Genomic DNA, 21003 nt, shown 5'->3' with positions numbered 1-21003 from the left:
GTGCACTTGAATCCCTCTTGCAAAATAGTGGCAACCTGGAGTCAGCCAAGTGGCTAAACCTCTGTTTTAAATAGGCTGTATTATATCATATACTGAAACAGTTGCTGCCATCTGCTGGAATGTGTAGAAATTATGAAGATTCCCCAAATTTATGCTGCATCGACCAAAATACAAGTCACGTTACAACTGCATTTCTTTAAGACAAGAGTAAAATAGAACCATGTGTGAAATGATGGCAATCTCTGCTCTAACAGCAACACTTCCAACATTTCTCTTAATATTTGATGCTTCCATGTTTAGTACTTGCAACTTAATAAAGCTTTACAAGCTCCCATGCATACTACATAATATAATAGGTAAAGGTAAAGGACCCTGGACAGTTACCAAGTTCAGTCGAATTTGACTATGGGGTACTCATGGCAGCTTTCAGGGAGAGGAGGCCGGCATTTGTCCACAGTCAGCTTTCCAAGTCATGTGGACAATATAATATGTCAGTTGATATCAAGCTACCAGCTTATGCAAAGAGCTATGTGTCAGGACCAGCCCTGACCTGGATATTGTTATTTGCCCCACTTCCAGATCATTATGGAAGGCACTCTATGGAGTGGTTGCTCTTTGCCCCACCACTGAGGCTGAGACAGTCAGAACTGGAACTAGCAAAGCAGGAAGCTATGCACGAAGCTCCCTTCTCCAAGATACCATCAGAAACCAGCATTCCCCCCCCCCCCTTTGCTTTACAGTGGTACCTCAGGTTACATACACTTCAGGTTACATACCCTTCAGGTTACAGACTCCGCTAACCCAGAAATATTACCTTATTTGACATCCAACATGATTAAGTGTTCTTGTGAACTCAAAGGTTTGCTTGCTATTTTGTGGCATGTTATCTCATAACAAGGGGATTTTTCAAAATAGAAGTGGCAGTTTAATCATTAGCCATGCATGCTAATGTAACCCTTCTCTTCCTCTGCTGCGTTTATTTGGAAGGTTTCTTTCTCATAAATGTTTGCTTATTTAGCATGCGGAGGATTGCCAAAAGGCACCCCAGGAGATGACATCATCATCCCTGCTGTAAAGCAAGTGGAGTTGCTTGTTCCTGCTCCACTACACCACTGAGTGCAATACAGTGGCACCTCGGGTTAAGTACTTAATTCGTTCCGGAGGTCCGTACTTAACCTGAAATTGTTCTTAACCTGAAGCACCACTTTAGCTAATGGGGCCTCCTGCTGCCGCCGCGCTGCCGGAACACGATTTCTGTTCTCATCCTGAAGCAAAGTTCTTAACCTGAAGCACTATTTCTGGGTTAGCGGAGTCTGTAACCTGAACCATATGTAACCCGAGGTACCACAGTAGAATGAATGAAACAACATGGAATCAGATTGAGCAGTCAAGCCAAAGTCAAGGGTAAAAAGGTAAAGGTAAAGGTACCCCTGCCCGAACGGGCCAGTCTTGACAGACTCTGGGGTTTGTGCGCCCATCTCACATCTATAGGCCGGGGGCCAGCGCTGTCCGGAGACACTTCCGGGTCACGTGGCCAGCGTGACAAAGCTGCATCTGGCGAGCCAGCGCAGCACACGGAACGCCGTTTACCTTCCCGCTGGTAAGCGGTTCCTATTTATCCACTTGCACCCGGGGGTGCTTTCGAACTGCTAGGTTGGCAGGCGCTGGGACCGAGCAGCGGGAGCGCACCCCGCCGCGGGGATTCGAACCGCCGACCTTTCAATCGGCAAGCCCTAGGCGCTGAGGCTTTAACCCACAGCGCCACCCGCGTCCCAAAAGTCAAGGGTATTTAGGCCTAAATCATTGTACTGGGAGCACCTTCTTAATTCTATCCCACAGAAATCAGTTCAGTATTGTATGTGCTGAACTTTAGCTTGATTGTGTCTGTTGGGTTTTTCAGCTAGCAGGAGATGAAGTCACACTTTTCACTTGGTTGAATAAGTGTAAAACAGCACTTTTGTTGCAATAAGGGTATGTTCTCAAGGGCCTCCACAGTGGAATTATCACTTGGACAGGTGTGCTACATTCGTGACATTCTAATTTTGGTATTTCAAAAATAATTAGAAAGGGTTTGCAATCAAAACATTGAGAGCCAGTCATAAGTCTCCCATGCTCCCACCATGCCTGTTACAGCATTTCCACAATTTATCAGAGAGAAGATTAGGATTGTTGTTGTTGTTGCTTACATTGTTGAATTGAATAATACGGGTAATTTCGACCTGGGCAGGTTCTACATGCAGTTTTTAAATAACTTTAACACACAGCCAATAAACCTCCAATGCTTGTAGCCCATCGCAACTCTTTCGCACTACAGTATTTATGCCTCACCTAAAACTAGGTGGCGCTGTTATCCTCTCCTCTGATATGCCAATTGTGCAGCCTCTTTCAGGAGTATCCCATTAATGCTGAGAGAGGGGGGATAGATTATAATAAGTGGACATCTATTCCAACAGCAGTGTGGGGGAAAATTAGATTAGATAACTTGTAATAATAAATTCTGATAGTTATCTAATTTCGGGAGAATATTACCGTTAACGGATGTTAATTTGGGGTAGTGTATGTCTTCTCATTTCTGTGACAATTGGTTCGGTCCTCAGGGATGCGCGTCAACGGCCAGGCATGGAACAACCCATTTAAGGGAGGGAAATAAGGGAGAGTTGTCAAGGTCTACTCAAACCTTCGGAGAGAAAAGTTTCAGTTTCTTCCTGCACATGAGAAAATACACTTTTGCTTTACAGGAAGACATCGGGTTTTCCCTCATTTGCGCCCTCTCTTGGTTTTGTGGGGCGAGACACCTTGCCCCATCCCACCCCGCTGCCGGCAGGTGTTTGGTTCCATCCAGTTTGAATCTGCCGGAGGAGGAGGAAGGGGCGGTAACACCAACGGGCTCCCTAGAAGCGGCGGCGGCGGCGGTTTGGAGGCGGCCAGAGAACACCGGCCGTGCTGCCCTCTCTCCCTTTACCACCGCCGCCCGGTCACCTGCCCTGCCTCGTCTTTCCCCAGCACCTCCCCGGGGAAGGTGAGGGAGCGCCCAGTCCTTGGCCGCTCGCCCTTCGCCCATGACGCTCCTGCGCGCTTGCTTGTCCCCCTCACTCGGCACGCAGGCGCCGGGCGGAGACGCTCGCCGCCCGCCCTGCGGCTTCCCTCCCATATCCCGCTTAGGAAAATTTATGTGGGCCAGCGAATTATTATTAATAATAATAATTTTAGTGTTTATGCGCCGCCTTTCTCCCCCGACAGGGGCTCAAGGCGGCTTACAGATGAAATAGGGACAGCTAAAAATAACCTCTCCTTGAAACTACTGCGAATATAAAATAGTTTTGGGGCACAAGAAGGGCTAGTTAGGGTTAAGGGTTCCCTTTCGTTTATTGAATGGCTGATCTCAACTAATTTCTCTGCAAACAAAGCAAGAAGAACATTTCACAGGTCATTTGGAAGTTTCCTGTATGGTTGAATCCCACTCTAAAACAGTGGCAGTTTGGAAGTGCTCATAGATGCCTTAAAAAAATCTAAATGAGACAAACTGCAAGGGTCGGTCTATTATGGCTACTTCTAGACAATTGCTATTTTGCAGGTGGGATACAATTGCATACCACAACAAACCTCCCTGCACTGGAATTTTTTTGAGCTAAGGAAACTATCAGGAAAATGTGTGTGAAAGTGGGATATTTCTTAACAATGTAACATCTCTACATACAAATCCGAATGAATGCTTGGTAAACAAACAAAAGTCATATATGGTATTCCATGAACTTTGTGCAATCAAATCAGAAGGAATTAACCAGGTTGTAGGGAAGCAAAGTATGACACTCCTTGCATTTCATGGCCTTTGGTCCCACTGTTTACATCCCCCTCCCATACATGTGTATGTACAGCTTTATAAAATAAAATAAAAACTAAAGGGAGTGGCAAGTAGGCAAGTAATGGTGGACTCAACTATACAGCTGCAAATAAAACATAAGTGTGTTGTAAAGTGCACGCGGGTGGCGCTGTGGGTAAAACCTCAGCGCCTAAGGACTTGCCGATTGCATGGTCGGCGGTTCGAATCCCCGCGGCGGGGTGAGCTCCCGTCGTTAGGTCCCAGCTCCTGCCCACCTAGCAGTTCAAAAGCACCCTTAAATGCAAGTAGATAAATAGGTACTGCTTTATAGCAGGAAGGTAAACGGCGTTTCCGTGTGCTGCTCTGGTGCCGGTTCGCCAGAGCAGCTTCGTCACGCTGGCCACGTGTCTGCGGACAGCGCTGGCTCCCAGCCTCTAGAGTGAGATGAGCACACAACCCTAGAGTCTGTCAAGACTGACCCGTACGGGCAGGGGTACCTTTACCTTAAAGTGCATTATACAAATGTGACATTAGATGGTGAAGGTGAGATATGGCAAATGCAATATATTTTTGAAAACATTTTTTAAAAAGCATTTTCACAACATTTTTTGCATGTGTCTAGATTCCACTGGTGAACAAAACTCAGTTTTCCAGGCAGACATGCTAAATGCTTTATGAAGCTTATCAGTTGCTTTACAAAAGCATCTCAAAGCAACTTAATTGGTACACATGAAGGAGTGGAGCACAGGGACAGGCTAAAAAGTAGACTGCTACATATTTGTGGTACAAATAATAAAATTAACTGCCAAGATATATTGAGTTAACGGTGACCACTTGTTATAGGAAGGAGTACATTTTCAATAGCCATTTGCCAAACCTGGGTGCATTAAAACTGATATCTCACAGCATTTAGAAATTGATCTGATAGTTCATCTCAACATTTTGTTACTGCTATGTTTTCTACTAGGAACAAGATGCCTAATCCTAAAACCACCTCAAGTGACAGCAGTGACTCTCAGAACATAGACTGTAATCCTAGAAAAGTAAGGGACCATGAAGACAGCCATGGCGGAGACATGCCTAGCCTCTGCCCTCCTGACACCCCACCTTGTATGTCCAATTATGATTGCTAGAAAAAAGTATGTGTCATTTATATTTAGAGCAAAATTGCCAACTCAAGATCAATTACAGGCAACTCCCCACTTACATGGTGGTTACATTCTGGGACCCCAAGCACATGAGTGAAATCACATAAAGTGGGGAACACTCTCTAAACACCCTTTAAATGCTCTCTGCTACTCTTCATCCATACCAAAAATACCGTATCAAAAAATACCCACAACTAGAACTGAAGCTCTGGGACCAGCAGGAGGCTGGAGGATGTTTAGGAAAGTGGCTACTGCTGCTCTAGCCTGCACATCCCTGCTGCGCTTCCAGGCTCTTCAGGGCTTCCTCTGCCCTCAATAACATCCTTTTTGGGCTCTGGGGAGGGTCTCCTTGCGAGCCACAAGGACTTTCCAGCTCTCTCCTGCCATTTCCAGGTATGAATTGAATTATTTAATTATTTCCCCGTGTCACAATCAAGTAGAACATGCATAAGTGGAGCGATGCCTGTATACAAAAGGGGATTAACAAAGAGTTTGGGGCAAACGTGAAGCAGTGTCTTGTTTATTTTTCACACATTCAAAAAATAATATGCTGAAAAATAATTTGAATTTAAATTGCAAAACAACAAAGCTTAATATGTATTAGAAGAGCCAAAGTTATTGTCATTATTTTTCACATTATTATCAAGTGAGATAATATAATTGGGGAATTGCACTTGTCCTATCAGCCAGCCTTTGGGACTGCTGCTGCTGCATGCCAGGTTGGCTCTGAATTAGATCTCTCTCCTCCATGATCTGATTGTGGATGAGGAGGCTTCTCTGGTCTGTATTAATGAGACTTGCGTGGGTGAGCAGGGTAGAGTTGGTCTCACCCAGCTGTGGCCACCTGGGTACCCAGGGCAGCATCAGAACAGACTTGAGAGTTGAAGAGAGGGAGTTGCTTTATTTAAATTTTCTATCCAGACTGAGTGGGGGTATTGTTTTTGTTACCATGTTATGTACTTTTTGTGTTTTTATATAGTAAAGCACCCTGTGATCCTCAAATTAAGGTTGGAATACAAATTTAATATATTGGGGATTGGACATTTGAACAAGTTGCATTATAATGAGCTGACTCATTGTTTCATCTAGCTCAGTACTTGCTGCTCTGACTGGCTTCAGGGTTCTCTGACTGGGGTGTTTCACAGTCATGCTACATGAACTTCTTTTTCAATGAAGGCACTAGGAATTGAATGTGGAATCTTCTTTATGCTAAGCTTTGCTCCACTACTAAGCCTTGGTGCTGCCCCATACTATTGGTACATCCAGACAAGTATTCGTAAGTGGCAGCAACTGTCAAGCAAATGTATTTATGACATCCAGTTGGGAGTGGCACATTCCTTTTTGCAAGTTTCATGATTTTGCAAGTGGTGCTGGGGAACCCCCCCCCCCCCGTTCTGTTTTTAAGAACATTCATAGTAAATTGGGTGATTTAATTCAGGCCTTCACAACTTATGAGCTACCAAGTAGTATATAGACAACCCTGCTTTATAATTTGCCTAGGACTGCAAAAACAGTATGTATCAAAAATACATGGTTGATATTGCCTTGGTGGGTTACAAATAGTGCATGTCTTTTTATACTGGTCTACTCTAAAATAAATAGTTGCATTTTCCTTTCCTATATAAATATTCTTTCCCTCTTTGATGGGTAAACGAAGTGCCGTTCTATTTTATTTTTATGCAGCCAGTCCTCCCCAAATTCTTTCTGTGTCAGAACTCATGGAAACAGCCAATGAAGTCTCGAAAATGACCATAGCACATGAAATTGTAGTAAACCATGACTTCAAATTGCAAGAGGTGAATTTCTTACCAAGCAGGTAGGTTTTATTTTCCTGTTTATTTCCTGGTTTTATTTTAGTTTCCTGTTAAATCTAGAAGGATATTGTTGGTAAAGGATGTGGATTTGAAAAATTAAGAAAGATTAATTGTGTAATCTTTTTTAATTAAAAAAACTTATTTATTGATTTTTCACAAGCTTTTTTAAAAATGGTGTATTGTGTTTGTACATACACATTTTCTTACATGTCTTGCCCAAAGTGATCTCCGTCCAAGATGTCCTATTTAACTGCTCAACTGAGAGTGAGTGAGCGGGTGGCGCTGTGGGTTAAACCACAGAGCCTAGGACTTGCCGATCAGAAGGTCGGCGGTTCAAATCCCCGTGGTGGGGTGAGCTCCCGTTGCTCAGTCCCTGCTCCTGCCAACCTAGCAGTTTGAAAGCACGAAGTGCAACTAGATAAATAGGTACCGCTCCGGTGGGAAAGTAAACGGCATTTCTGTGCACTGCTCTGGTTCGCCAGAAGCAGCTTAGTCATGCTGGCCACATGACCCGGAAGCTGTACGCCGGCACCCTCGGCCAGTAAAGCGAGATGAGCGCCGCAACCCCAGAGTTGTCCGCGACTGAACTTTAACTGTCAGGGGTCCCTGATTCAAAAAACAAATATCCAAGGCTTCACTATGGATCATTCATATCAAATGTAAGTGGAAATATGTTAATAGCAACTGTTTTTGACTCACAGTTTGGAAAGCAGAGTGAAAGAGACATTGCATAAAGCTTTTTGGGACATTCTGAGAGAACAGCTCTCCAAAACGCCACCAGACTATTCCCATGCTATCAAGCTACTACAAGAAATCAAAGAGGTGATATGTTTGTGTATGTTTGAGACTTCATTATTTATAGCATACACAGCTTGACCTTTGTGATAAATAAATTGTTACGTTAACAATATATGTTGTCATATGTAAAGAAGAAAAAGTGAGATTTCCAAAACCAGTAACTAATGTTGCTTAGGGTTGCCATATTTCAAAAAGTAAAAACCAAGACGTATTGAAAGGTATTGAGCTTTTTAAAGGAAGACCGCCCCACCCCCGGATGTCAATTCCACCTTTGAAATCCTGGTAATGTCCGTGACATATAGCAGCCCTAATATTGCTTGAGAATTTAAGACTTTAAGATTTATAGACTGTCATTTGCCTATAATAGGCAAATATTTTTCCAGACATCCCACTTGCTAATATTTGTCACACAGTTATGTGCAACTAGGCTGACAAACATGGGTTGGGTTCCCCCCCGCCCTCCATATTTTTCTGCCGTGTTATTCACACTTGCGCCCATAGCAAAAGTACAGCCAGCCATTCATAATTATTGTCTCTGGTTAGCCATGTGCAAAAGCAAGGTAGTCTGGAAAAGTGTGAAACCACTCACTATTCCTTCCCTTGCACACTTCAAGCTGTGATTAGCGATTAAGCTATGTAACTGCTATAGCTGTGTAACTGTTCCCAATTGTGTATGTTCTCAAACTTCAGGTTTGCAATCAGTTTGAACATTTGCTTGTAGAAAAACATTTTTCTTGTTGCAAGGGACAGGACAGTGGGCTTGGTTTCCAAACTATATTCTATTTTATTGGACAATTGCAAGGTTTAAAATTCTTTTGATTTTTTACTACGTATGCTTCCACCTTAACTTTCTGTTTGAGAAGCTATAAGATTTATTTATGCATTCAGTATAAGTTTGTCTGAGCTGAATGTGTTGTTGTATCCAGAACGGGTTTTGATTTATATAGGGACTTGTTCTAGCTCATAACCCACCTACTCTCAGCAGCAAGAAGCATCATAGCCAGACACTGGAGAGACCTGTCAGGAGTAAGCATGGACCAATGGTATCAAATAGTATGGGAAACAACTTTATTAGAAAAACTAACCAATAAACTGAAACTGACATGGGGACAAATAGAAGAAGACACCTTCACCCTGGTTTGGTTCCCATTTATCACTCACACAGCCCAAGAAGACAACAACACGAATCCCCCGACAGCATACAAATCAATCTGGCTAACCTGATTCAAAAATACACACACATCACTCACACACAAAAACAATTCTCACTACAGCCAACCAAAAACAACCAACCACACCCTAAGCCACACCCAACCTCTCTCACCACCAAGGAAATACAGCATGTGAATAGTAAAAGAACCCATTCAAGTAACGCTGACACAACCCCTTGCATATGGTAAGTAGGATAATAGAAGCATAACCACCCAACCCCTCCCCACTTCCCCGCTTCCTCCCTTCTTCTTCTTCCTAATTGTTTAAACCAATTCATTAACCAAGAACTCATACGTTGACCACTAATAATGAAACATATGTTATAGACTCTTTTGCACATTTATTATGCTATTTTTGTGATATACATATGACATGAGAAAACTTAGTATACCTATTTGTATAACATTAGTTTTGTTTATAAAATCCATATATATGGACTTGTTCTGTTTTTTACTTTACAGTGGTACCTCTGGTTGTGAACGGGATCCGTTCCGGAGCCCCATTTGCAACATGAGCAGAAAACAACCCGCGTGTACGCGGGTCGCAATTTGCCACTTCTGCGCATGCGCGTGATGTCATTTTGCGCGTCTGCGCATGCTCAAGCGGCGAAACCTGGAAGTAACCCTTTCCGGTACTTCTGGGTCGCCGCAGGGCGCAACCTGAAAACACGCAACCTGAAGCAAACGTAACAAGAGGTATGGCTGTATTCAGTTATAGTCTTATAGGGTTTTGAACATAGCAAATGAAAATCAATAAGGTTATTAAAAATGGCAACACTTTATTCTTATGTAGACCCTACTGTCCTTGCTCCTGCCCCGACAACATCGTCTGCAAAGTCAGATTGAAGAAACTCTGGACATGGAGCTGATAAAACAGGAGGCCGAGCATGGTGCTTTAGATATCCCCAACCTCACCGCTTACATCTTAGGTACAATGGCAATGCTCTGTGCACCTGTTAGAGATGAGGAGATACAGAGACTACGAGTCATGGCAGACCCAGTTCATTTGCTCAGGTGGGCACCATTGGCTTGGACAAAGGTAATTTTCTAAAAGTAATCTATCCTTTACTGAATCTATCCTAAAGGAAGATGCATCATTTTGCTACCCTGGGAGTACAACATCTGTTATTTGATCTCCTTGGGATTTGATTTTATAAATCAGTTTTATAAATCACCTATTATTTCATAGCTGTGTGTGTGTGTGATGGAAATAAATAATTTTAAATTCATCATTTGGCTTTCCTTAACAATTGCAGGGGTAAATAAATATTCAGACCATTGTCTTCATCACTGAAACATGTCATACAGTAGGTTAGGATGTAACCCATAAAGCACAGTTTATTGTAGTATACACAAGCAGCAGCAAGCCAGAGACTCACATATTCCTTACTTCCATCTCTTCCTTTGGCACAACTGTAACCGTGTTTCTTTTCTTGTCCATGAAATAAATTTGGTTAGTTTGTTGGTTAGAGTCATAAACCAACCTGAATCTGACTTGTTTGAACAAACTATAGTTTGCCCCAACCAAAACCCCCACACCTTTCCCCCAGTGTGGATATAAAGAAACTCTAGTTAATTTAACAGAGAAAGTGAAAGCCTACAGTTTCCTCATTGTCATGCTTGCTGCTGCTACTGCACATAGCACTGAATTAGCATTATAACCAAAAAGACAGAGAATCACAGATTACAAAGACCAAATGGTCATGCCTTTCAAACCTTTACTGCAAGGTAGAACTAAATCTAAATTCTAAGACAAGCTTTTAATATGTAATTGCTCTGTGGCACAGCACTATGTCTCCTTAGCTATTGAGTAATTTTTTTTTAAAAAAAAGTCTAATCAAATTTTGCTTTGGTATACCTGGGAATAGCATCTTCCTCTTCCTGAGTTGTGCTTCTGTTTATGCTACACTATTTCTGTGATCACCATAGTAGTCTAAAGAAGCTCATCCATCAGTGGTAACAGGTTTGGTTTTTGCTCTTTAGTATGATTTCCTAGACTGGGTAGTTAAATGTTTACTTTGTTCCTGTTGCCTATGGTAGAGAGATCTTCAGAGTTCTGAATCTAATGAAAATGGATATGGTAAATTTTACCATACAAAGCCTTCGACCCCATCTCCAAGAGCACTCTGTTGAGTATGAAAGAAAAAAATTCCAGGAGCTCCTGAAGAAGCTACCAGGTATGTATCAAATATGATTGTAAAATAGTCTCTGGTGCAGACTAGAGCAGAGGGTTAACACATGCCACAACCACATCCAAGGCACTTCTTAAGCACAAGAGGAAACATTTAAGTTTTAAAATCCGAGTTTATACCTGAAACTTTTCTGGAAGATAGAACTTTTCCTCTATTTCTGTTACCACATAGATTCTCTGCTTGCCAAATTATGATATGGAGTTTGAGGGGATACTGTACGTTTTATGGTTTCCCCTCTTCTGAGATGGGCACCCCCCCATCCATTTTAATGGTAATTATGACTGGTGTTGCATTGGTATTTTCATTATGTTTTTAATTTTGATTTCATGAACACAGTTTTGAGAAGATTCTCTTTTTTTATTTAGCAGTATAAAAATTGATAAAATAAATAATAAAAAACCAGAATTGTCAGAAGTGGGTTGGCAAACTGTTTTAGTGCTAGTTTTGGTTAGTAAAAATGTAGGTAGTGTAATGGTAACAGTACCTCTCCCATCACTCACTTCAGTTTTGGAGAGAAGAGAATATTTATGTGAGAGAAGGTGGAGGGAGAAGCAAGTGAGCCCCTGGGGTGCTCCTAATGAAAACAAATGTTATGTACTCATGAAACCTAGCGCAAAGTCATACCTGAAGATTACTATAAGTAAAAGGGACAATATTTGATTAACCACCTCCCTTTTTGCAGTTTTAATTTCCTGTTAGCTTCCATAAATGTGCCCTCATTAAGAACTGTCTTACTCTTAACTTTTCACTAGTGTTTTTTTTTTTTTGCACCATGCTATTTATTTAAGAAAAAGGCAAAATGCAATGATTATTTGTTGCCAGTAAGGTGCAAATAAACACGAGAAAGGACCAGACTACACTTCTTGTTTTTTCCTCCAAACCTCCATTTCTCTAATGTTACACTTTAGGTGGCCTCACTTGCACAACTGAGTGGTTGCGCAAGGCAGCAGCTGAAATATCAACCTCTGATCTGCTACCCTCCTCATCCACCTCTGAGACCAAAGGATCATCTGTTCCACCCTCATCTCCAGCTGCTAGAGAAGTGTTTTCTGTCCATAGTCCCACAGCTGTGCTAAACCAAGCATACATGGACTTGCTGCATTGGGAGCCTGGAAGAGAATATCCTGAGGTAAAAGGCACCTTATGAGTCAGAAATAATAGCCATGCTAATTCATTTTCAGAAACAGGGGTCTTAAGATAACACTATAAGTCCACATTGCGGCACACTAGTTGGCTACGAGTTAGGCAGCAAAACACAGAAATGCAATGACCCATTTTCTGTCTGTTCGTTCCCCGCACAACAATCCACAGCCTTCAGTAGCAGGGGATGTACCAGTTTAGCTTGGGCATATTTCCTTTTACTCCAGTAGCATAAGATTCATTTCAAGTGCTAAAGAAATCTGCATAGTAACCCAATGGTTTATACTGTTATTTCTTTGCAGACTATGTTGATGGACAAAGCCCGCTTGGATGCCCTTCAGTTGAAAGTGAATCAGCTAGCCATTATTGCTGCAGTCCTACTAGTGAGCAGCAGTACATGTGGAAGTGGAGTGTTCAGCTCACCAGGATGTGGAGATAGGCTAAAACGGGTAATAAAAGCCCTTCTGGAAGGACTTCCTGACACAAGGTAATGTTTTTATATTATTGGTGTTGAAGGCAGGAGAGGTACTCACCCAAGCCCAGCCTTGTGGGCACCTAGAAAATCCAGAGTTAATCTAATGCCTCTTCATGCTATTTATGAACAGGCAGTGAGAACCTGTGTCAGTCCTTTTGATGAAGGTTGTCTCCTATTCTTATTCATGGAGAAAGCATGCCCACTTCACTTGAGGCATAAATAAATTGTATGTTGTAACTATAATATAGCAGAGAGAAAAAGGCAGAGGACTGAACAGGAGTTCAGAATAAGCCAAACTAGGGGCACAACTGCTCATATAGCTTCTCTGTCAAGGGGGGGGGGTGAGAGGAGGTTACTTCATAAATATTGCAGGCTACTTGTTGCCTACTTCAGGCAAGGTTTGTTTTTTAAGACTTAATTCTATAGGATTACAGCAGGTTGACCACTTCTCTGCTATCATGCATATCTAAAGTTCAATTTCAAAGAGCTGTCAGATTAACATGGCCCCATCTCTGTGTGGTTTAGGTTAGAAGATGTTTTAATGGATATCAGCAATCAAATGCATGAGGAAGTTAATAGCATTCTCCTGCAGTTGGGGTATCCTGTTCTCAGCACTGACAAGGCTGCTTCACTTAAAGGCCAACTCACGAGTCTTGCAGAGAAGGACAATGCAGTACGGATTCTAATTGGTGAGTCATGAGTTTTTGCATATTTTTAATGCAATATCACACTTGAGTATGAAAAGGCAGAGTGTGTATTGCATTACCATATTTTAACTGCAATTTTTTGTTATAGTGCATGTCATATATTGTTGTGTTTTACCCTGGAATCACCTGTGACAATATATACGTTAGTATCATATAATATACTACATGGCTCCACTGCATTCTCATTGTGTTGTCCAGCAGTTATTCTAGGTAGTACAGGGCTTTTTACAGTCTGCCCCAAAGGAGGTGAAAGAACCATTGGTAGCTCACTGTGACTTGTTTGCAAATTATTTTGAGGATAAAATCGCTTGCATCCACTGTGACCTTAACTGTAGCAAATGAAAGTTTTCCAGAGCACTGTCTAGTCTTGTTATGTTGGATGCTTCACTTAAGACTCAAGGATGTGCACAAGGTGCTTGGATCGGTCAGGGTGGCCAGTTGAATGCTGAACCCTTGCCCCTCTTGGCTGATAAAAACTAGCATGGGGGACAGTTGGCTTGGTCTGGGAGGTGATAAATGCCTCCTTGTGAAAGGGGGTGGCCCTGCCTGCTTGAAGGAAGTAGTGCTACTCCTCAAGAAACTTTCCCTGGATTTGGAAAATCTAATTACTGGCCAATAGCCCCTTCTTTAGCAAAGTTTTTGAGTGGGTGGTTGCAGACCATATCCAGGCACTTTCAGAGGAAACTGATTTTCTAGATCCATTTCAATTGAGGTTTAGGTCCAGTTTTGGCACAGAAACAGCTTTGGTCGCCCGGTATGATGATCTCTGTTAAGTAAAAGACAGGGAAATGTTGATTATCCTTGAGATACTATTGACCTTGGTATTATTCTGAAACGGCAGTCTGAGATAGGGGTGGGTGGCACTGCTTTTCAGTGTTTCTGGTCCTGCTTGGATAGTTGTTTCCAGAGGGTAATGCTTGTGGAGTGGTCTTCAGCCCCATGGAGCCTTCACTGCTGGGTTCCTTAGGGTTTGATTATATCCCCCATGCTGTTTAACATTTGCATGAAATTGCTGTGTGGGAGTCATCCGTAGTTTTGGAGTATGTTGTCAGTGATGTGCTGATGACACACAGCTCTACTTCTCTACATCTGCAGGTGCCGCTGTGGATTTGCTGGCCTGTTGTCTCAGTAATGGACTGGATGAGAGCCAATATACTGATGCTCAATCCAGATAAGATTAAGGCACTATTATTAGCTGGTTCCCTAGATTGGTGGCCTGCTTGATGGGGTTACAATCTCTCTGAAGGAGTGGGTACACAGCTTGGAGGTACTTCTGGATCCATTGCTGTTGCTTGAGGCTCAGGTGGCCTTGGTGGTGCGAAGTGCCTTCCATCAGCTTTGGCTGGTAGCCCAGCTGCTCCCCTATCTGAACACAGATAGCCTCTTTTGTAGTCTGTTGCTCTGGTAACCTCTAGGTTAGATTACTGCAAAGCATTATACATTGGGCTGCCTCTGAAGATGGTTTGGAAACTTCAGCTGTTGCAGAATTTGGTGATCAGGTTGTTCACCAGGCAGGGTAGTCTGAGCAGTTCAACTCCAATCCTGACCCAACAGCACTGTCTGCAGGGCTGTCGTAAGCATATGCGGTGCCAGGGTGCAAAGATCTGCCCGGCGCCCCCCCCAAGTTGTCCAGTCCCAGGTGCGCAGGAGGGCAGAGCTGGCCGGCCGCCTCAGCATCTCGCTGGCTCAGTTGCCCCTGAATCCGTGGCGCAGAGCTGCCCGCAGCAGAAGAGCCCGTCATGGCGCTCCGACGGATGGACTCTTCCCCAGACTCAACTCTCAGGCCCCGGACTCTCGACCTGGCGCCCCTGAGAGCCCGGGTGCCCCACAACCCTAGCGCCTATGGGCAAGACAGCCCTGTCTGCCACTTGGTTTCCACGTCCAATTCGAAGTGCTGTTTTTGACCTATAAAATCTTAAACGGCACAGGATCACAATAGCTCAAGGACCCCTCTCCGCAACCTGACCCTTGCAATGATAATCTGAGCCCCTTTTTTGAGTGCCCCCTCCACGAGAGGCCTGGAGGGTGGCAACACAAGAATGGGCCTTTTCTGTGGTGACTCTGTTTGTGGAACACCCTTCCTTGGGAGGCTTGTCTGGCATCTTCATTACTTATCTTTAGGCACCAGCTGAAAATGCTTTTCTATAACCAGGCCTTTCGTTGATTGAACATTCTATTGCCTTTTAAATGTGTTTGTGGGAGGGGTTTAATGGTGTGTTTTTATTCTTGTTATGTATTTTGTGTTCTCATTTTGTATTTTTATGTTGAACGGGCTTGTGGAGTTTGATTAAGGGTGGTGTCCAAATTTAATAAATAATAATCACATCATAATCACATACTGGCATTAATGATACACCTCATGTAAAATTGCATACAAGAGGCCATTTACATGCCATTGTGATTAAATGAATACTGCAGTCACAATGAATATCTTAATTGCATATCAACAACATCTGTATATTGATTTTGTACAACACCACCCACTTGTTTCTATGAAAAGTTCTATTCCTGTCCTTTCACCCTTTATTATCCTATCTGCCTTGTGATTTTTCAGTTAACTAGGGAGCCCTAACATGAATAAGTTACAGGAATCAGGTCTTTTTCTAAATCTGTTTTAATTCCTACAGAGCAACGGATCCAAACTTATCTTAGGCTTTGTTTGTATCCTGGTGGCCAGAACGCTAAGAATCTACCCCAAGGCCTTGCTCCTATTCAAGAAGAATTACTGGAAGTGGGCCAGAGGTTTGGCAGTTTGATTCATCACAACAGACAGGTGTTTGGTCCCTACTACTCAGGGATACTGAAGAAATTGCTGTTTCCAGAGCGAAAATCTGAAGCAGGGACAGATTCCCATTAACAATCTAAAACAAGCAGCACACACAACGGCAGGGAGAGGGGGAGAAAAAAACTGGCAATTGTTCAGACTGTGCTTTGGCTCAAAGTCCACTGCAATCAAGTGAGCAGCTGTCCTGCTCTGTGCTGTGATACCTAAAGCATTCATACAGCTGGACTATTGAAGCTGTGGGATACAGTTACATAAATACCAACTGACAATGCCAAGTTTGCCGCAGTAAACCTTTAAACAGCTCAGAATGTTGTCTTGTGTTTTTAGACTAGCTGGTGCATTTTCCATCAAATGGGAAGGGCAAAACTAGGGACTGGATCTTGTAGCCGCTAATGTAGAAGGTAATTCATTTCGGTGAAACTAGATATACAAGCATATTCAGGATTAAGCCTTGTTAATAAACAATACAGACCAGTATACCACATCAACCCATACAGAGAGATGTTGTGTCTAATTTTATTAATTTAGTCTGCTCTAAGTCATACAATTATGAAAAACAAACAACAAAACGACTGCTGGAAGCCCAGGAATATTTACAGTCTCGCCTTGTTGTAGTGAGGTCAGTCTATATTGTTGCACAGATTGGTTATGTTTGGTACCACAAAAAACTGGACAGATTTAACAATTTTTATATACAGAAAATAAAAAGGAAATAGTTCAAGTATCAAAATACAAAGACAGCTTAAATAACATTTTTATTACAAATCAGTCCCACTGCCATACATCACAATTAGCAAAGGAGTGTCTACATTGTAAACCAAACTGCCTGCTACCAAGAATCGACCTGCCCTCTTCAGGTGCAAGCATAGCGGAAATTCCTGCTGCTTGACATTCATACTGATCATGCAAAAGGAGACAATGTAGGAGTGAGGTATCACCCAACTCATTTTAGTTTCACAAGTGTAGAAGTTATTTTAAAGAGTGAGGTACCTTCAGATATCTGGTCTGCAAGAGCAGCACAACTCTTAAACTGCTCTAGAATTTCTTTTATGGGGGGGGCAGAATTGTTATGTACCTCAGAAATCAAATAAGATTTTCATCTCAAGCTAAGAAAGTCAAAAAGGCCAGATCCTATGAGCCAACAATGGCATGTACAAAATAAAAAGATTGCAAGAGTTTGATTTTAATAACGTGATTTCCCATTCAAGAGCTAAGGAGCAGTTCCTTCAGCCACCTTAACATTTATAGTGTTTTCTCCTGGACACAAAAGATAAAAAGAAGTCTACAGAAGACATACATCTTTTTGAAAAGGGAAACATTTGGAGCACTGGGGGGGGGGGGGCATTGATGATGCCGCTTCAGCATAGGTTGGTGCTAGAACAGCAACAGCATTTTCATTGAAGATCTCAAAACGCATTCAGTGCCAGGAATATAGGGCACTTTTCTCAGTGTGCTGCAAAATCCCACAGAGAGGCAAGAGTCTCAAATATTGTACTAGTATTCAGACTGCTCGGAGCCCAGGAATAACTAAAATTCATAGGAAAAGTCCAGACCAGAATGGCTTTGATTACCTTCTTATAAAGAATGCCTAAGCAGGAGATACTGTCATAGATATTGCTATGTCCATGTAAACTCTGAGAAAGGAAGCACCTGATCACTGGAAGATGCAAGTTGGAAGCTTTCGCTCATTTTGTCACCATGTTCTAAGGCTATCCTCTCTATAGCAAAACAGTTCAGTGTGCATTCTTTCACAACAGTTATAAGTACCTCAGTATTTATAACCATCACCAGCATACCGTTCACATATGAATATAAAGGAATGTTAATATTTCCAAAATTCATCCACCAATTATTTCCAAAGCCAGGCCTTTGGGATGATGATTTGGTTTTTTCTTGATACCTTTTCATCTGGAATAAGACTAAATTACATTTTAAAGATACAGAAGTCGAAACAAGCCATTAACAAAATAGCAGGGTACCACAAGCTAACACAGACTTATTTGCACTTCCTCAGATAGGCTATAGAAAGATGTATATGTCACAGCCATAGCCAAAACCAGTGTTCGAGACTGTGATACTCTATGTGAAGCATACAGTCATTCTTGGGTGGAGTAGAACAAGAAACAACTGTTTCAGCATAATGCCCAAAATCTCTCCACATCTTTTTCATATTGTGAAACTGATATACTAAGTATACTTAAATTATGAACTAGTATAAAAAGTGCTAATCAGTGAATTAACTACTTAAAAATCCCAAACCATCAGGGCACAACCACATTTTCAAAAATATGGTACAGGAATGAGATGCATGGAGCTACAGTCCAGTTATTCAATGTATACATAAATGTGTGACAAAATTGTACTTAACCAGAAAAGAAATACTGCAATAATAAGAGTTATTTGCAGTAAAAGCACACTTGTACCAGGCATCAGTTCAGCAATGGTCATGAAGGGTTAAATATTGATAATTTTTATTAAAAACGCCCTGTTTCCCACCTGTTTCACTGCAGCTGTGAAGGGTGTACAGTACCTTCACAGTTGCCAGTACCTTCAAAGTTTAATATTGCAGTGACTTCAGAATCTTTGTCTACTACTTAGCAACCTCAAGTGTATAATGCTTAATATTCTAGCATCCACTCAGCCTATGCTGTAAGACAGGTACATTCACATTTTCTTTTAACAGTTAAGATTCTCCACTTTCATCAACACAACATGTTATGCTGAAATTGTGGATTTCACAATATTGCTGCATGTACACCACTGTTTTAAATCAGAGCATCAGTCTCTTAACCTCAGACGTTTCATTCTCTTGCTAAAAACACATACTGCTTTTTGTCAGCTTGTAGCTGGAATCTCTTTTCACTCAACTCTGGAAGTCCTTAATGAGCAGCCAAGGACATATCCCAGAGCCGGGTGCTGATCTTCATACATCACGGTTTCTCTGCTTCTTAGTGCTCTGCCCCTTTACTACATTTCCATGGAAGAACGCGGATGTCTGCTGTTCAGCTTGGCAGAAGGCAAACAGAATGGGGACAATATTAATGGAAAGAAATATAGGGAACGAGCTATTCATTCATGTAAAACTACTGAGGGAAGCCTTCAGTTACAGTGATGGAGAAGTTAATGGCCACAGCTTTGTGTGTTTTATAGCCATATGGTGGATGCCCTCTGTTCATAACCAACTGCTCTGATGCTTCTTGGATAGTTTACCATTAAAAGGCACATGTACTATGTTATCTGGTTTTCAGGGGAGAGAAAAATCACCAATAACTCCTGCAATTTACTGACAGAGATTAAAACTATTCATATTAGGGAAATAACTGTTTGCTTTTTGAGAATAAAAGCAAAGCACAAATATATTTATTAACACTCAAATGTGCAGTAGTCTTCAACTGCTATAATTGTACCTAGTTACAATTTGGTATAATTTCCTGGACATAATTCCAGGGACAGTGGGCAGATATCTGGCCCTACCTCACCTATCATCAACAACTGTCTCACTGCTGACCCTATTCTCTGAACAGAGAGAGATAAAAAATTGCTTGAGACCTTTGTCTAATATAGTGACTTCTCTACTCTAACAATATCAGAAATAATCTCTGTAGGCCTTAACCTTATTATCAAAAGCTGGTCCTAATCCAACATTTCTTTGCAATCATTGTTTAATGAGCTATGTAAAGTTTGCCATTTGACGAATGTAATAAGGCAAATACAACAGACTGCTCACCTGCTTGAAGAAAAATAAATGGCAAATATTTTGATGGTGTCAGTGTGCCTGGAATGCTACATTTAGCAGTTTTTAAAGAGATGCTATTTGCATGAAATTTTGACCCCTTTTCTTCTAAAGGGGAACTGTGTTCTGTTACAGCAAAAGCACACCCTTGATTGTCAGTCTTTGTGTACAATTTAGTGACCTGTGCCTTTGAAAGTTTCAATTTTAAAAAGAGTTTAGGGGGGGAATCAATTCAAAATTATTATTTATAAGCAGATTGGTTAACCTGAACAGAGAGTGATAATTCCAGGTAACGATTTTTAAAAAAGGCATCCTGTTTAATGAACAGCTGAAAACATCCCTTTTTGGCATTTTCTTAAATATACCAAGCCTAACTCCTAGGAAAAAGGAAAAGCGCTTAATTAGAGCAGACGCACTGCCAAGTAGAACTTTATATTATACCATGCATTCAGATATCCAAGGACAGCAAAGATTGTGAGCAGCATCCATGCTAGGAAATCTGGTGAGCAAGAGGTTTGCAAGCAGTATCACAGTGGTTAGTGTCTTCTGAGACGATAAGTAGAAGAGTGCTACTTGTTGGAAACAGTTTTGTGGCCATGACTCAGTATGGAGGTATAAATCTAAATTGAGACAGCATGTACATATGAGACCAAAGTTGTAGAACAGTCCAAGGTTTAGAATGATAAATAGAAAAGGCCTATGGAGTGTTACTTCACCCCACAAATTCACAGTGTCAAAATGAAGAAAAAGTCAAGAAACACTGGGTGTTTTCTGAAATCCACATATTTGACTCCTACAGGCTTCATTTCTCCCACCTCACAGACATCTAAAACAGGTAGCTCTCTCAGTGAGTTACACTTGTTTCCATTAGGAGTATTCACAGCGTTCAGAAGAGATCAGATACAAAATGCTGTTTAGTCTATGGTATCCTAGTGTTGTTGCCTCTGATGGTGCCACACCTAGTGTCAGCAATGGAAGGAAGGAGGGATTTAGAACAGCAGACAGATCAGACTGCAAAGGCACGGTTAGACTGGATGGATGCAGGATTTGTTTTCAGAAGATAGTAGTCTCATACTTAGTGCTGAGGGTCCTCTTGGAATCCTGCTTGGGCTCTACAACCCAGGACACACTAGCATGGGACTGGGAGTCTTGGTCCACTTCAGATGGCTCGAGCTAGAAA

General features: G+C 41.9%; 2 protein-coding genes and 1 long non-coding RNA gene across 15 annotated transcripts in view; 1 reads left to right on the top strand and 2 right to left on the bottom strand.

Moving 5' to 3' along the window:
* Positions 1-2689, bottom strand: part of LOC309534625 — a 28062-nt gene extending 25373 nt beyond the window's left edge. Inside the window, exons 1-2 of the long non-coding RNA XR_014220812.1 lie at positions 2530-2689; positions 2329-2405 (exon numbers count right to left, since the gene is read on the bottom strand). This is a non-coding gene — a long non-coding RNA (uncharacterized lncRNA). The remainder of the gene's footprint in view (positions 1-2328; positions 2406-2529) is intronic.
* A 7-nt stretch (positions 2690-2696) lies between these two features.
* On the top strand, positions 2697-16398 carry TCP11 (t-complex 11). Its single transcript, XM_082226860.1, has 10 exons — positions 2697-3019; positions 4788-4930; positions 6652-6784; positions 7484-7604; positions 9585-9805; positions 10832-10968; positions 11892-12112; positions 12426-12610; positions 13124-13287; positions 15933-16398. The coding sequence occupies exons 1-10, from the start codon at positions 2712-2714 to the stop codon at positions 16160-16162; spliced, it is 1863 nt and encodes a 620-aa protein (XP_082082986.1). The 5' UTR covers positions 2697-2711; the 3' UTR covers positions 16163-16398.
* A 194-nt stretch (positions 16399-16592) lies between these two features.
* ANKS1A (ankyrin repeat and sterile alpha motif domain containing 1A) overlaps positions 16593-21003 on the bottom strand; it is a 114958-nt gene continuing 110547 nt past the window's right edge. For 9 of the 13 annotated variants that reach the window (XM_082226821.1, XM_082226826.1, XM_082226829.1 and 6 more), the window contains 2 exons: positions 20899-20996; positions 16593-20782 (listed from right to left, as the gene is read on the bottom strand). In XM_082226821.1, coding sequence (XP_082082947.1) covers positions 20743-20782; positions 20899-20996 — 138 coding nt within the window. In that variant the 3' untranslated portion in view covers positions 16593-20742. Of the gene's footprint in view, positions 20997-21003 lie in introns of all 13 variants that reach the window. The other 4 variants (XM_082226827.1, XM_082226822.1, XM_082226833.1 and 1 more) reach the window with 2 other exon arrangements.

Source organism: Podarcis vaucheri (assembly GCF_965113315.1).
Source record: "Podarcis vaucheri genome assembly, chromosome: 6".
NCBI classification, from domain to species: domain Eukaryota; kingdom Metazoa; phylum Chordata; class Lepidosauria; order Squamata; family Lacertidae; genus Podarcis; species Podarcis vaucheri.
The sequence above is the reverse complement of the archived record's forward strand: the minus strand, read 5'-3'. Positions and strand labels throughout refer to the sequence as shown.

What these genes read in the sequence shown, in the direction of transcription:
- TCP11 (XM_082226860.1), top strand. Translation starts at nt 2,712, where the DNA reads ATGAGAAAATACACTTTTGCTTTACAGGAAGACATCGGGTTTTCCCTC. An exon ending in GACCCAGTTCATTTGCTCAG is followed by an intron (nt 9,806 to 10,831) that starts GTGGGCACCATT and finishes TGCCTATGGTAG; the next exon opens with AGAGATCTTCAGAGTTCTGA. An exon ending in GCTCCTGAAGAAGCTACCAG is followed by an intron (nt 10,969 to 11,891) that starts GTATGTATCAAA and finishes GTTACACTTTAG; the next exon opens with GTGGCCTCACTTGCACAACT.